The following is a 17625-nucleotide window of genomic DNA, read 5'->3' on the forward strand; positions in this document are numbered from 1 at the left end:
TTTTTTCATCGAGTTGTTTGATTCTCACTTACAACTGAAGCTTGGCTTACCTTATTAAAATAAGGGAAGCTACCCTTTTGTAGTCAAACGGTGTAAAAATTACACCAACTTTTCTGGTTTCCAGTGGCTGTAAAGTTAACCAAATCAGCTCAGAACTGCATTTCTTGTTGATGAGATCCTCTCGATGTGCACTCTGTTAAACAAAAATGCACTTCTTATTCACAGAAAACATGTGTGGTGAAAGATCTCAATAAAGAAAGCACTACATCTTTACTTAGCACCACATAAGATATTCTTGGCAAGGTTCAGTAACTGCTAACTAACTTTTTATACAAAAGTCTTTCCATTTTACCACAAAAAATATCAGATAAGGTTGTTTATTTGAGCAAAAGTTCATAATACTGCAATTACTATTGTGAGGAATGTATTACTTGATATTTTAAAACAGGTTTTATTTGCTCAGATGAAAAATAAATTATATAGTGTCTTTCATATTCAAGGAATCCTGAAACACTTCACAACACAACGAGAACTGACAGTATGCTGATGGAATGGGGAAATGTGGCAACAATTGTACCCTCAGCGTAAGACTTGCAACTTGATTTAAGTGAGAAAGGGACCGTTGGCAAATAAGTTGAACATTTTGAGTCACTGGAAACAAGCCGAAGTGAACTCCTTACCATATTAACTGAAGACCAGAACTACCAGTAGTTCACCAAGTCTAGAAAGAATGTAATTTTTTTTTGTTGGGTTTGGCTTTTTTTTTCCTTCTCTCCCCTCCCCCCATCCCAATAATGCTGTTTATGCTTTTTCCCATTAAAAAAAACAAACAAACAAACAAAAATAGCCCTAAAGCTTTCTATTCCAGAACTGGGAATCTCCTCTTAGAAAGCAGACACCTATAGCAGTCAAAACAAACATAAACATTACAAAATGGGCTCTTGCTTGGCTGTTTTTCAATTCATAGCTATTGTACTACTGGCTTTTCTGATCTTTTCCAGTCCAAAATATTTTTATTCTTAGTCTATTTTATGAGAAAAGAACACACAAAAGTTTCAGAACCTGCATTTAACAGCCAATATTTATTAAAAGCAAACCATGTATGGCACTTGCAAACTTCACCCTGTCACTCCCTACAAACAAATATATGCATGCACCCAAATGTGAGCCTAACAGTTCATTGCACATGTATACAAAGTGACTAGGGAAATGATGACAAATTCAAATATGTAAACATAACAACTAGTGGTTTGGTTAACAAGCCAAGATCCATCTCATACATGCTGAACACCTATCTAACCATATATGTTCACCCTAGCTCTTGAAGTCTCTAATGAAAAACAGGTATTATACACACTGACGTAAAGATCTCCTGCTGTTTTTCCATTTGGTCAAGAGTATGGTGTATAGGACTGTGGAAACTCAGTCTTACCCATGTACTAGTGGAACTACCTTCTCTTTTTCAGCATGTGCCTACAGACTAGGATTTATGAACTGCTGTCTCCTCTCCTTTACAGTAACTCTTACAACTGTTGCCAGAAAGGAAAGGTCAGCTTTGATTACTGTAGCAAACATAGTCTTTTCTTTTTATAAGGTACTAATCTTTCATTAAGGTCTTAAAGCATATGTGCAGAAACCTATCTCCATAGAACATTAAAGACGTGGTTGCAGCACACCCAAACAGTCAATTCCAAGGTTTTGCATGAACTAGAAGCCTAGGACGACATTCTCTGGGTACCCTGGACAGTACTCTGGTCATCAGAACACGTCAACATCCCTGATACAGCATCTTCTCTATTTCTGTCATCCATGACACAACACATTAGGGTATAACCACAGCTCAGCACTGGTGTGACACAGTCAAGTGTCATCACACTCGTGTTAAAAATGAGGCAATGGGAACCAGAGCGAGCCATGACATTCTAACCTGAATCCAGGAGTTGCAATGAGGCTGAGGTGAAGTGTAGAAATCCAATCTTCTCCTCCCTTGAACTATCGGACTATTTCCCTTTATTGAAAAGATTATCAGCTGGCTTCTGACATCACCGACTCAAAAGCCTGACACTTCATGGTCAACCTGGGGCTCAAGGTAAGTCCCAACATAGAATGCAAAAGGTTGCCTCTTCAACACGTACATACACGCAGGCAGTCATGCACACACTCCCTCCCAGCAGTTCTTTTCAAAACAGACTCAAAACTCTGAAGAAAAATCAACTGCAAAGATACAAGCCTCACAGAGAATCAAGAAAACACTATTAAATTGCTTTAAATAGCACTTAGGAGCAACTCAGATGTAGTCTAACTAGATAAAGCTTTCTCTAGTGTGTCAGATCACTCCTTCTATCAAAATCAGCCATCTTACCCTGTGAGAACAGTCATCCACGAGCCTGAATTCAGTGGTCGTGAAATTAATAGCTTGCACATTTATGCCAAACCTAAATAAACCAAAATAAAAAATTAAGCACTTCAAACCTAGTCTGTCAGAACTACATTGACTTATTTTTATATGCTGGTATTTATTCTTAAATACTTTTACAATTGCATTTTGGCAGATGTGAAATACGGTGAAAATGTGGGTCTGCATTTTAACAGAACACACTACATATCAGTTTTATATGGATTCCACACATTTGGGAAACAGACACATGGCTGGGCATTTCAGATCTCCCAGCATACAATATTGCAAAAGAACACAATCAAGAAATACAATTTCTAAGCCACACAAACACAAATGCTCCACAGCTATTTCTGCCCACATAACTGTTAAATAATCATTACCAAATCCCATTAATTTACTCAAATATCCCTCTTTCTGCTCATAATTTGTTTGGGACAAATTCCTATTTTCTTTCACATACTTTGCAAATCGAATTCACTTGCAGCAGTTGATTCATTCGCCTGAGAGCAAACTATAAGCATTTGACATAAAGGTATTAAAAACAGACGTAAGAAAACCAATAGGTAAAATTTAGATTACAGAGGACTAATGGACCTCCAGTCACTGAATTGGAAATTCACTTGTCACAACTTTCTGTGACATTAGCTTAAAAAGAACCAGTTAGTGGACGTGATTTCTGGTAAACCTAGAAGATCTGCAGAAACAAAAGTGTGAAAAATACAACAAAAATGTAATTTTAAACCACTAGAAAGAGTCTATGTGGAAATTATATTTAGTATGCAAAGAGATACAGTTATGAATGTGCATATATATACAGACACACATATATATATGCACACACACATAATATGTAAAGAATGAGGTTAAAGAAACTATTACAGAGGGATTTGGACCCAAATAAGCAAGTTGCACTTAGGCACATGAGTAGTCCCACTGGCTCCAACCAAGCAAATGGTCCTAACAACTACACAGTTTCTCAAAGTTAAGTGTGACAGCCAGGGCTTATTTTGGTGAACTTCAGCCCACCTCACCATGCCCCTTTTTACTGTTCATCTAACTCTTATCTAAAGTTCTCCTTAGATCTTCTAAGTTCTAAAACAGAAAGTTCAAAACAATGTAGAAATCTTTGCTTAGCTGACCCTAAATATTTACAGTGGGGTTCCTGGTTCTGGATCTGAATTCTTCTTCCTGGTTTCTGTTTCCTCTTCTTCAACCAGGGTTTTTACTTAAGAAAAAGCTAAGAAGAAAACTTCTTCTGGTGGGAAGGTTCAGTTACCTTCCTCCTCACCGATCAGACTCTGTCTACTTCCCAACCAGCCTTGCAGGAGATGCACATCCCCAATTCTGCAAGTTACTCCCCTCACCTGGGCAGCTTGCACAAGCTTGCGCTAAGCCTCAGATCTTGAAAGACAACCAATTACAGTTTACTGCTGCTAGACACAAACTTGCTGAAAACATCCTCAATTTGGTTTTATCAATGATCAGGTACATTACAAAGTCATGCATCACACAGGGAGCAGCTCTGAACATGATTGTATCTTCTAAAATGGGTCAGAATATTGTCCCCACCTAAGTTCTACTTTGAAAAATTAAAACACATAATAAGCAACAATCATAAGGCATGGCAAATAGATCTTTTAAAAGGGAAAAGACTATCCTGAGATAGTTATACTCATTACCATTTGTTGAGCAGACTCAGTGAGGCTTGGGGATCAGGGTAGTAAGAAACAGGCAGAAGCTGCAACGTAACTGGGAACGATGAAGGGTTTCTTAGTATGAAATATTTTACCTAAATAGTTTGGAGTGGAAAAGAGAAAGTTAAAAACTACATACTTGAGAACTGGAAGGCAAAATAATTCATCACTGGTAATACGATCTGCATTTTCAAGGGACTTCAACCTGGCTTCTGTCTTAATGCAATATAATATGCACAAATATAATATAATGTGCACAAAACTGCATAGAACAGCAGGACGTGTCACCACAATGTCATCATTTGCAAAAACAGCTGAGAGTGCATGAAGAACCGCATGTGCAAAAATACAGACCTTCCCGCCCCCCCCAGTAACCTTTCATTTGGATTTTGATTTACGCAGGCACACATGAACAAAGCTCTTCCACAGAGGGCGAAGTTAGCGAGGTGCCACTCCTCCCTACAGAAGTCTGAGTGCAAGCAGGTTATGCACGTTACTTTAATGACTGACAATTAAATGGCACGAATGGAATATTAAGGTAATTCACAATATGTGCATATGAAAACTATCGCCATATGACTGGTTCTGGCCCAGGCTAGGTTAGTAGTGACCTACAACTGAGAAACGAGAAAGAAACAACCATTGGTGTGGTTGCAAGACACACACTGCTCTGCTCCTCTCCCAACTGTTGTATCTCTTGCAAATGTTTTAGACACTTCTGTAACATAAGGCAGTGGCATGAGGAAGGCCATCTTGTAATCACATACATCATTAATGACAGTACATCCTAGCCCTAGTCCCTTGTTCAATTATTTTACAACAAGCATGTAACTTATACAATAATGCAAGGAAAGCTTTAACAACCACAACAATGGCTAGCTAAGACCTACACTGCTTTATTACTCTCCTTGTATTAAAATATTACAACTACGTAGCTAGAGAACTTATCAAAGAGTCAAAGGGATACAAATCTGGTGTCTTAAATTAGACCAAAACACCGATCTACAAGCAGTGTGAAAATGCTAAGCATCACCAAATATTAACCACAGACTTTGTTATTTAAACAAGCTAAACATACATCAACTCAGAAAAAGCATAATGACAACCATCCTCACCATACTACTTTTAACCGCTGTGGCACTGAAGTTGAGCGTAAGGCCAGGCTCTGTAGTCAATCGTGGCAAGAAAAAGGCGAAGGACTCCTCTTCAGGCTTCTTCTGGTGAATAAAGCGAGCCGACCCTAAAATACTTCTCCTGCTTTATTGGTAAAACCAGAAAGCTTTGTTAATTTTATTTTCTTTTTTCTTTCAAATAAAGCACAAAAAAAATTTATGATTTGCCAGCACCTATAATTTACATCAACTAATCTTTCCTTGAAAATGTCCTTCACAAAATAAAGCTCATAAATGTGTAACCTAGTAGTAGAGAGTCAGTGTAACGTATGTGCATCCCTTCATTCTCCATTTTTCCACCTGCAACACAACTGTGGTTTTCACAGCTCTACCTCCTTATTCCGGAAAGGGGCTGATGTCAGTGATGCACCATCTCTGCAAGAATTGTGCAGTCACAGTAACTGCTTCATTCCCAGCATCCCCAGTATGCAGTATCCATTAGGCGAGCGACTAAACATCTCAAAATCTATGGAAACACCCTGATCCTGAAAAGACCACAATGAGACCTGTTGATGAAGGACTCGTGCAACTCCACAAATGATCTGGTAAAATTGCCTTCACACTGGGTAGCTGTGGTGGGGTTATTATAGTCAGAACATTATTTACATTCTAAAGTTCAGGCACCTGAAACGTTTACTTATGGCTGGTAGTGCCTTGAAATGGAAGCTGGGGGGTGTCTGGGGTGCTCTGAAACTCCAGGTGTTTCAAGATAACTAACTTAAGTGCAGGAAGGTCAAAAATGTTTGTTCTAATTAAAAATACTTCAGAACAGAAATATTATTTCTTACAAGACCGTACTGGCTTGAATTAAGAACCTCAAGAGATTCTGTACAGACCTGCAGGCTTCCCCACGTCTTATCTTTTGCCACCTTTCATAAAGTTCACTTGCCAGTTCAGAATCCACATCCCAGGCAGAATGGTCCAGAGAGCGACTCTTCTGCCAAAGCAGATTTGCTAAAACGATAACAGATTTTTCATATTTTACAGAGATGAAATTTGCTCCTTCCATCAATCTACTTCTGAACACGACTATATCGGTTTCTGCAATGGGTCCTGACACAAAAATAAAAGAGGCAACTCACTTTTTCCCTTCAAAGCAAGCATGTGTCAGGGTATATATACTATTGCCCATATCTGATTTGCTTAAAGAAATACTTCTGCAAAACCACAGTAATTCTACAAGCAAACAAGACTATGGGTATTGCACAGACTTTGTATGCTCTAGTAAGCCCTTTTTACTGTTGCTATTTCTAACGATGCCATTGAAAAGTCATTATGTTATCGGTACTCTTTACACAGAACTCTCCACTGATGCCAATAAAGTATCAAGATCATATTCTATTGTCTACATAGTGGTACAAAATTGTAATATCACAGCACAGCAGGGAGCAAAACAAATGCCAGTTTGGCAGAAATTGTGTTTTCATTTTAGCTTCTCTTTCTGAGGTGCTGACAGTTTTCTCAAATTCTTCTTACGATAAAATTGCAAGGCTTTACATCAGTCTAAAAGTTAATGCCTTTTAGAAAGTTAGACACATATCGGTTCAAGCATTTTCACACAGCAGAAAGGAGTTAGAAAAGCAAATTTCTTTTGAAAGAAAACAAAAATGGCTTATTTTCAAAGTACATGTACTTTATTTTACAATCTTCAGTGTTTAAAGTAACCAAGATGGATGATGACTGGAATAATCCAGCTACAAGTTCTTTAGGTCAGTATTTTCAGGCTTGTGCATAAGACTTTTCTAAGTATCCTAAATTAGAAGGAAGAATACCTGTATGTAAAGATCTGATTATGTGTATTATTAGAATGGAAAGTAAGCAAGCAGTGAGGACTCACTTGTATCAGCAATATTCCTTTATATAGATTAAAAAAATAAAAAAACCAAACCAAAACAAACCACAACACTGGCTTCTAAGATATGTACCTAAGTGTGCATATGTATCAGTAATTCTTCAAGCCACATGTTTCCATAAGGCACCTCAATTCTCCTTTTTACATTTCACTGACTACTACTGCCTTCTTCATATCCTCATATGAAAATATGTATTAGGAAAGCATCATCCTGAAAACACGTTCCAGAGAGCACTCACTTAAACATTTAAAGCCTATGGTACCCAGCTGCCTACTGAAATTTCTTACTGAGCAGAGATTAAAAAAAACCACTATTCTGAATCAGCTTTCATCAGATTCAACATTCTTCAGGTAGTATCACGTCCGTGTAATACCCAACATTGTATTTTGGTAAATACCAGCCAGGTATTTAAAACAGCTCCCAATATTACAATATCTGGAGATAGATTCCCCAGTTCCAGAAAGAATGAGACTTCTTCTTTCTGTTTCACATGATACAGCATTATGGATGTTTTATAAGCCTGATAAATGGTCTTTTGCAGAAACTTATGAAACTATTGCTGTGAGAAACAGATAAAGAGAAGGCCTTCAAATTTAACTCTGGCTAAAGGCAGGATATTGGTCAACGTTTCTTTTTTGTTCTTCATCAAAGACTTCCCAGCATCTGGACTCAGATTATGCACATTTTTCTAACCACTTCGAGCTAGCTGACAGCTTCATCATTCTACCTCAACATCTCTGTAGAATGCGCATGTGAAGAAAACAAGGAGCAGTACACCGCCAATGAAAACTTACAGAAGAGTCTTAAATATTAAGTCCAAACAAATGTTTCAAGACAGAACAATAGCTTAGTGCATGCAATGGAATTAGAGGTCTGAAAGAGTGCACAGTGTACTCAGTACAGGTTACTCAAAGCCATATATATACTCCCAGAAAAGTGGATGTTTTTAAAAGACACAAAACTAAGTACTTGTATGAACAATCTCAATATTCTCATTACAAGTCCTGCTACATAAGATGAATTTTCTACAATAAAACTACTGTCACATGCCAAAAATCCCCACGATGAGCCTACCTGAATCAGACCTTCCCAAGTAACACTGAATATCACAGTGGGCAATTGCTTCAAAATTAAGATCTCCCTGCTGGAAAAACAAAACAAAAACTACAATGACCATATGACAAAACAACAGGACAACTTCCACTTTCTCAGTACGTAATTTGGATGAGTCAAAGAAGATAATTAAGGTTGCCTAGAGAACTGTAATTCCATCACTGTTCAACTCTGGGGGCTTAACTTCTCAAGCTACAGAATGGTTTCACAGAGTGGTCTGCTACTGAGTTTTTCTTTCAGGACTAAGGGACAGAGTTCTGGCCTAAGATAGAGGCTACTGCAATTTGGTTTGAAGTGCATAATAATCATTCAACACAACTGAATACGATACCTTGGACACAGTCGAATATATCTGCAGAGGTATTTCAAACGTTACTCCCACATTTGTGGCCAAACAAATACTAGAGAGCACATTTGTTACAGTGTTCTTCACACTGAGCTTCAAAGAAAATACATTCCAGCAGCCTGGAGGTAGAGTCAAAGGTCTGGCAAAGTTCAGAATCTAGAAAGAATCAAACGACAACTGAATTAAAACCGGTACAGTATTTTTAATGCAAGCAGTACCTTGAAGGAAGTACTCTTCCTTCGTGTTTTTGCTGTTATTACCCACACATATATATGCCCATAACTGATCCATACAGTGCACATACGTAAACCTCCTATCTAAATATATGAAGAGCCAATTAGATGCCTACGTCGTGTGCTTATTCATAAACCAGATTTGTCTGGTTTGAATCAAGCAATTGCACAAGTAAATTACTGGCTTTGCCTTCTAAACTTCAAAGCTCATCTATGTACTAAAGACTTCCACTACAGCCTATGAAGAAATGTTGAATCCTACAGAGCACAAACACACATGCAACAATTCTGAGAACAGAGCAACGGTCTATAATTTGATGCATCTGTAGCTGCAACTCAAATGAAAGAACAGTTGCTAATAAAACAATACAACAACAAGCTGGACAGTGAATAATGCCTATTGAGAGCATAAGCTCTTCAGGACCTAACAGTTACAGGCATCCATATACCATTATTTTCAACTGACTTCAACCAGCTCTGAGAATACTAAGTTCTTCAAAGAATCGATTTTGTATGTCAAAGGACAATATCCTTAAATCAAAGAAAAAACATTGTATGAAGCAGAAATAAAGCTTACCTTTAAAATGTTCTTCGTTTCTCTGGCTATGAAGACTTCATTCAGCTCAATGCTGAAGTCAAAATTGTTTGTAAACCATATGGACCAAAATCCTGAAGAATTATGATGTGGTTCTATATGAAACAATGCTGCAGAAGGATCTACATCAAAATACCTGTAAATAAATACAGAAGAAAAATAAATACATCTGCAATTGTCCTTGAGTACACATAAGCGGTCCACACAAGAAAAGATAACTGTAGGACTCTTCCATAATGAGGCTTTTAAACTTTAAAATTATTTCCTTTGGAATACTTACATATAACAACAGAGTAAACATTGGCAAGAATAATGTGAAAGAGGTAGGCAGGTAATCACTCTACCCTCTTGCTATGCTACAGTACAACACTGCCTACTGCTTTGTGATACGGTCGTTTGGACGAAATTGGTAAAAGATGACTGAAGAAAAGACTTCACATTTGTTCTAAAACTATCATGCTTCTGCATTGGATTAACAAGGATGGTGGAAATTTTATCACAGACTCTAAGCAATGTTTATATGATACAAGCCAAGGCATATCTTCTTACTGGCTCCTGAAATTCTTCCTGGATAAATTACAAAACTATTGTTTGAAATGTCACAGGTCTATTTTGGCAAATGACACAGCAACAATAGGAAGAAGCCTCTTCACTGTCCTTGGAATCGTTCAGTGACAAAGCAAGCTAATCTCATCTCAAAGCAGGGTACAATATTCTTCTTATAGTACCAGCAAACACTAACAAACAAACAAAAATCCACTGTCAACCTACCCTTCCATCACAGGACAGGAAAGACAGGCTTTTAGTGTTGTAGTGCCTTCCAATAGATTCTTCTTCTTGTTGCTAGTATAAGGATCTTCACTGTCACAGGATGCAGCTGGGCAAAGAACAGACATACGGAAGAATACAACATCAGCCAGAACAAAAGCACATCCACAATGATTTTCATGTGAGGATTTGGAAGAACACTACAAAGGGGAACATTTGCTGGTCCAATTCTCACACAGGTAAGCAAAGCATCTAATTGCTTATGTCCTAATTTTCAGAGGTTCCAAAACTTGCTTTAAGAAGAATTTATGAATGCCACACACCTTCAAAAAACACGCGCATAACAAGGCTGCAAAGAGCAACCTGACCAATTTTAACCACGTGTCACTGGCACAGCATTCTTGCTTATCAGGGCACACTGTCTCCTTTTACTAAATGTTCTGAAAAAAAGAATCACTTAACATGTAATCCCTTCTTTCTTCTTATTTGCCCTGTTTTTGCTAGGAAAAACAAGTCCCAATGTCATTATGAAAACAGCCTGTTTCATAAAAGCACTGTCCATGCACTGCAGTCTAGTGGTCAGAATAGGAAACAGGCTGGAGTCAGAAAAAATGCCTAAATCTTCATCTTTGCTCTTCCATAAAAACACCTGGTCTCAGGCAAGCCTCTGCAATGATTCTGCCAAGAAATGTCACAGCAAATGACCACCCAAGCACAATAGCCTTTTAGAAAATACACTGGAAACAGAAAAATAACCACAAATTATGAAAGGATGTTGAAAAAGCATATTCAATAATTATGCTTATTGTAAAATCAGCTAACATTTTAGCAAATGTTTTCTTCCCCTTTTTGAAATATGTATAGCTTAGAGCCTTCAACTGGCATAAGAGAAAGCATATATACACAAAAATGGTGGAAACAATTAGCAGAAAGAATTCATCCTCCTTCTCAAAAAAGTCCGGACAAGTTGATTTTGAGATCTTTCAGGGTCTTAATCTGCTGAAAAAAGCTACTCTCATAATCAAATGCTACTTAATCATATTATCTATATGTATCCTGTACCTTCACAAGAAATAGAAGCAACTTTTGTAAAGTTAGTAGATGACGACGACAGCAGTACTGGCTCAAACTCCACAGGTGATGTGTCCTTTTGTGACAACTGCCGTATTTCCTGCATGAAGACAAAGCACAATGATCCTTGTAGCAGTACTACCATTATTATTGTAGCTTCTGTATTAGTGTATCTTCTTGACAAATTTGCAAGCCAGTATCTGCCATTTTCTCACATCTTCTAAATCAACCCATGGATTTTTGTTCATGTTAACAGCTCCTACTTCTTAAAAAAAGAAATCCATCACTTAACTACAACTCGCCATCTAAAAGCTCCATTAGACGGCACATTTTAAAAATATAGAAGGGTGACATTTGCCACCAGCAAAATCAACCTGCCATTAAGACAGTAAGCCAGTCGGCTAATTAATTCCCTAGGGAAATTCAACACCCCAAAATATGACTTCCCGCAGCCCACGATTACCTGCATATGCACAAGGCTGTCCCCAGAATGCATGACGTACACATCTACTGAGGAATCACCTGTCCAAAAGAATGAACACCGAGGTAAGTTCACCGAGGATGGAAGCACTCTTGCTTTGTCAGATACTCATGAGAGAAGCAACCCAAATTTAAATTTAAAAATCTTTGTGTGACAGCTATCTATGTAAAAAGGAGGAACTATTCACATCTTGAGCTGGCAATCATTTCCTAAAGGAGTAAAAATCCACCCAACATGATTTTTGGCTGCAAACATGAAGGAAAGTATCAAGAGGGAATCTTCCTTCATTACCTCCTGAATCTAAGACGGAGCACAACTCTCCGGTTTCGTATGGGCAGGGAGAGAGAAGGCACAGCTGAAGGAAAGAAGGGTGACTGGCTGCAACCTTTTAAGTCTAAGGGCCAATCTATCAATAGGATGAGAGAGTGCAGTAAAAACTGTTCTGTATCTGCACACAGCTGCGCAAGATCCTGGCTCGCCTGCTTTCAACAGCAAGCATTCTTAGGAGACAATGCGAAGCTGGATTCGGTGCTTAACACCTTTTGGGCTTAAAACAGGAATGGTCCTATCACCTGGCAGGGTAGTAACCTATTGACTAGAGCAACAGAAGATGGTTATAACTCAGCTTTCACCTGCCGATAAGGTGGTACAGCTATATTGGGTAATCATCCTCTGTCACTGGCAAAGCTATGTTCTCATCCACAGGATGCTACAATGTAGAGGACCAAAAGAGCAGCAGGAGAGAACAAGAGATGACTATTATACCAGGGTGGTCACCACACTTCCATGAAGGAAGACGACCTGAGTTCTTGCCCTTGCTTGTACTTGAATTTCATCAGTAGATGCAGATTGACACAAAAGGACATTCTCCCAATTCATCAGGCACAATTTCTAATAACAAGTGTGCTCTGCTCAGCTGCCTGAAAGCAAGACTGCAGGTGCCAGCTTCCAAAAGAGGGTTCAAGACATTGATTCTGAGTGAGCAGATGCTCCACATACCCACAGCTGTTTAAAGTACATACTCCTCTTCAACCTTTCTAGCCGGTCTAGTTCCCTTGTGCAGATCTCCCCTGCCTGCTGTCCCACTCCAGGTGCTAACATATGTGCTGTACACCGAGACTAACACAGCACCATGTATCCTCTTTTGTCAGATCTTTCCCTCAAGACCATGTCTCTCGTTTATACAAACAGAAGGTAAGCGAGCATTGCTGTTTGATATGGTGAAGCCACCACTGGTACTGATGGAGCAAGACATGGAACTTCCCACCAACATCAGGTCCAAAGGGCTTGTCCAACTTCCTAACACAGTGAGGACTTATACTCACATTACATTTAATAGAAAACAGCCTTAAAAGCATACTTCTAGTACTTTGACCATCAAAAGCGTTAACAGCAAGCACCCTTGACATGACAGATGTGAACATTCTCTACCAGAATCAGAATAAACGTACATCCACAACTCATCGTAACATTATTTATTTAACATAAATATTTAACATAACTATTATTTTAATCTGGATTCTTAAGCGGGTCCTCCTTCTTCAATTAGAAAGTAAAAAGCTGGCAGAAATGTCTAAAAAAAGCTAGTCAAACAGACTGCAAAGCTCTATAGGTAATTTAAAATCCCCTGGATTTAGAGGGTTTGCTCACCCAATAAATGTAGCATAAAGAAACTGCAAGGAGTTGATTGTTTTGCCTGTGGAATTCTAGCTTACAAGAACAAATGATGTGCACATCTGTATTACCTCATTACCCTACTTTCCACAACGGCCACTATCCCCAGTACTGTACGAACCATTCTGCCTTCATAGTCCTATTATGGTTAATTTAATTTATGGGAAAACAGAAATGCAGTTCTAGAAATCAAAGGATCATGACATCTTTTCATACTATTTAAGCAGGTGCATATGCACGTGGGACTAAAGAATGAAACAAATGTAGTTTACAACTTTACAATCGTTACCTGTGTAAAGAGGACAGCGCTTACAGTAACTCTGCCCTAAACGAAGTGGCTGACAAGCTGTGTTTAACTAAACGGATTTGTTTTCCCTCACTCGCAAAATTTAGCTATCATTGAATTTGATTCAATTTAGCACAACAAATTACAACTTATGTATAAACCCAAGTTCTATTACAATTAACAGACAATATTTAGGACTTACCTGAGGTCTTCGTTTTTTCCATTGCTACATAAACTACAAAAAGATTCTCCAGTAAGTATTGTCTGTGCTCCACAAAATCTTGTTGGGCATTTTCCATTCTTACCGTTAAGCTCATTTCTAGCAGCATTGGGTCACCAGACATAAAACAGCAACTCTGGAGCGAGACAAGGGGATATGGTGTGTGTGTGGTGGGGGAGGGAATGAAAAAAATTCATTACAGTAAAGTATCTTGAGAAGTTAATCAAAGGTATTATCTAACAGACAAGGTTTCCAGCACCAAAGTGCTGGCAAAACAGGAGTAATTAGGATCTCTGCTAAAATCTCAGCAGAAACCAAAGACAATGCAGGTACAGACAGCACAGCAAAAAACAAAGACGAAAAACAACTAAAAAGGACACTGAACCTTGAAAGAATGCAAATTTATAAACTGTCTTAGTCAGTCTCACCTCAGGGACTGCAAAACAGTTTCCTTTGTTAAATCCTCTGCCTTCAATAAAATGTGCCATAAACAGACTGATGCATGTGTCTTAATGGTAGGAAGACAGTTCATGTTCACTGGTCTGTTTATAGTTAATTTTTCCAAATCCTGTGTTTTTTGTCTCCATTTCTCACTGAAGTAATTTTAAAAAAACAAACATACATGTACAATTCTTAATAGAAACACTGTCGTCTGGCTAGAATACTTCAGATAAATACAAACAGGATCTTATTTCCTTCTCTAAGTAGTGGCTGCTGTTAAGATAGCTGAGTCTTAGGAACTCTTAGCAACAAAGACACAGACACCATTTCGCAAAAAAATTAAAGCCAACACAGCAAAACAAAACTAGACAATCAACAGTGAGTAACACAAATTTGTCCCGCATCGCACCATGAAGGTTGCTAAACTCAGGCTCCGATGCCCTACCACGAGGACTGATTCGCTCAGGAGGAGGAGGAGGAGGAGAAAACCTCCACCCCGGCACGTGAAGCAGCAGCAAAACACCTTCAGCTCATCTGAACTGCTGCGAGGAGATACAGTGGTAGCGGGGAAGCGTCTCTGGGAAAGGGATGCCAGCTCACCGCTCACACAGCATCAGAGAAACCCTCAGCCCCTGGAATGGCTGCCAGGAGCAGGAGAGGAGGCCGCCGTGGAGACTGGAGCACAGGGATGGCGTGCCCTTGGGAAGCTCGCGTCAAACAGCGGCACTACGTGCCACCCCTAACGTTCAGGTGTGTCTCGAGCCTAGCCTTACTCACCAACACAGTGCAAGAACCAAACACGGGAGTAAAACAGCACAGGATCGCTGTAACGTGTAATGTACAGAAAACAGCTATGGAGTCTGGGCCTCGTCACGCTTGATGAAAGAAAGGTGCCGCAGACCACAGCGCAGGCCTGTGTAGCTGACCCAGCGAAATACCCCATCGAGTGCCATCATGGCTGTGAACCAAGACCCATTTACTCTGTCAGGACATTTGAGGAGAGAGGGGATTCGGACGGCACTGCCCATGAGGAGGAGGAGACCTGCTGCCCTGAACGCTGACAGCTTTTGGAGGGGGCTTTTCTGCGAACAGGCTCGCCCCTCCTCAGCTCTGCCCCATGCCAAGGCCACCTTCAAATCCCCCCGAGCACACAGCCCAGGCTTCAGCCCCTCAGCTCACTGAGCTCTCGGCAGTGTGAACCAGAAACCTGTGAAACGTTCCTGGAGAAAGGAAATTGCAGGAATCTAATCACTTTTGTGTTCCCCGTAAGTAACACAACCTCTACACATTACAATGCTTAGCCTGTTAGGTCAGGTTTGGGTTTTTTTAGGGGGGGGGTTAGGTGTCTCTCTCCATCTCCCCCTCTCCTAAAGGGTATAAGGTGATGTGTGTGACATTTAATTGATACCACAGGGTACGGTTTTAGAAAAGCATAGCTAAAAGCACAATTCCCCTTTAACCCGAGACATTGGAAATGGCATTGTTGCTCAAGCTTCTAGAGCTCTGGAAAGTGCCCCTCTAAACTGGGATTAAAATAAGAAGACTTAGATAGATATCAAATGATAATAAAACATACCTTAACTTGCTGATACGAGTTGTTAGGTAAACTGCATTCGAGGTGAACATGTAAGAGACTGGCATTCGTAGTTTCTGCCTGTAAGAAAGAAAAGTGAAGAAATCATCAAGCACATTGCTTCAGAAGATGTTATCATACAAATCCACAATTTATAAAGATAATAGGACTGTTTCCACATATGCATGACACAGCAACATAAGGAATGTTTTATAAATAAAGACAATTACTCTGTACAGTAGGCCAGCAGTCGATCCCCAGTTCTCAGGAACTCCATCAACATCTGCTTACTTATCAAACTATTCTTATACATGATTATTAAATATTTATAGAGCATCAACATGAGCAACACTTACAAACTTTCATATGTCAATCAACTGTATTCAACAGAGCCTTTTTTGTATAATATAAAAGCTTCTTTCCTTGTTTTCTGTATATTTTCTTTGCTGATTCGATACTGAAATACAGTTGCTAGGCCAAGAAGATAATGCTTCTTGGACATGGCCTGATACATAGGCTTCATGGCAAAATGGACAGACAGAAAATACTTGTTTCGCCTTTTTATTGATTGGAAAGGGAAAAGCAAAGACATTGATTGTGCCAATTGCAAAGCATTCATAAATCTAATGGAGCAACAACACCCACAAAGCCAAGCGCAGCTCTTGAAAGCTATCTGGAAATCTGAGTTGCCAAATTACTCGCACAAAATGCTCAGCCAGTATATCTTGATTCGAAATTTTTAAATATTCATAATGACAGTCTTGTCACTCTATCAGTACCTTTATTACAGCAAAATTACCTGGTGACTTTGAGACTGATGTGGACAGCCCCCCCCCGTTTCTCTTGCGATACTGAACTAGATATCTGAGTGCGGTATCTGCAGGTTCAAGTTTCTGAAGGTGCTGATGCAACTGACTTTAAAGAATTTCAATAATTGGATGCTGAAAAGCGAAGCTTTGAATAGAAGTTATTAAAGCATCCGATGTCCTGTTTCACACCCGCCTGGGGCGTGCAGAAGGGAGCGGGGTGCATCTGAGCACAGTCACCACACCTGGCATTTCACGGGCTCCCGTTTTATAAAAGCACAGCCAAAAGGAGGCCAACAGACATTCTGCATTCCCAATTCACTCCGGTTTCGTACCAAAACGACCGGCCTTCACACAAGAGGGCGATGTAGCCTCTGCACAGGCGCCCAGCGGCGACCCAGGCCCTGGCCCCAGCGCAGCCCCCTGGGGGACGCCAACCCCCGCCAACCCCTTTCGCTTTTATAAACGCTTTTGTCCTCAGCAAATTTTGAGAGCAGGAAAAAAAACCCAACATTTCATTCCCAAACATGCACCACGTACTAACCTCTCAGGCCATGATTGCCAGTGGAGTTTTAACGAGGCAGTGAGATTATATAAAGAGCAACTTTGGGGGTCAATTTTGTGGTCAGATAAACCTCGATGCCTAGACTTCCCTTCCCGGTGGGTCTTGAGAGAACACTACCACTTTCATGGTCCTAAACAAGGACTTGTTAGCCCCTATTCAATGTCACCGTAGTTTAAAGTAGTTTAAGACCCCACACTCCTACTAAAAACAACAAAAAAATCAGCTAAATCATGTTTCTCTGACATTTTTAACTTCTTTTCTTGACCTGGCATAGGTCTACATGGGAAATTGCTGTCACCTTAAAATTGAAGCTGCTAATATAACTTGCACAGGGGT

At 39.6% G+C, this 17625-nt stretch overlaps 1 protein-coding gene across 1 annotated transcript in view; it reads right to left on the minus strand.

Moving 5' to 3' along the window:
- KIAA0922 (KIAA0922 ortholog) overlaps window positions 1-17625 on the minus strand; it is a 46469-nt gene that overhangs the window by 20461 nt on the left and 8383 nt on the right. Inside the window, exons 5-17 of the mRNA XM_009696892.1 lie at window positions 15922-15999; window positions 13887-14040; window positions 11707-11765; window positions 11235-11343; window positions 10176-10281; window positions 9387-9540; window positions 8562-8732; window positions 8192-8261; window positions 6101-6218; window positions 5208-5346; window positions 4078-4187; window positions 2363-2435; window positions 51-193 (exon numbers count right to left, since the gene is read on the minus strand). Coding sequence (XP_009695194.1) covers window positions 51-193; window positions 2363-2435; window positions 4078-4187; window positions 5208-5346; window positions 6101-6218; window positions 8192-8261; window positions 8562-8732; window positions 9387-9540; window positions 10176-10281; window positions 11235-11343; window positions 11707-11765; window positions 13887-14040; window positions 15922-15999 — 1484 coding nt within the window. The remainder of the gene's footprint in view (window positions 1-50; window positions 194-2362; window positions 2436-4077; window positions 4188-5207; window positions 5347-6100; window positions 6219-8191; window positions 8262-8561; window positions 8733-9386; window positions 9541-10175; window positions 10282-11234; window positions 11344-11706; window positions 11766-13886; window positions 14041-15921; window positions 16000-17625) is intronic.

This window comes from Cariama cristata, unplaced genomic scaffold, assembly GCF_000690535.1.
Source record: "Cariama cristata isolate BGI_N322 unplaced genomic scaffold, ASM69053v1 scaffold10253, whole genome shotgun sequence".
NCBI classification, from domain to species: domain Eukaryota; kingdom Metazoa; phylum Chordata; class Aves; order Cariamiformes; family Cariamidae; genus Cariama; species Cariama cristata.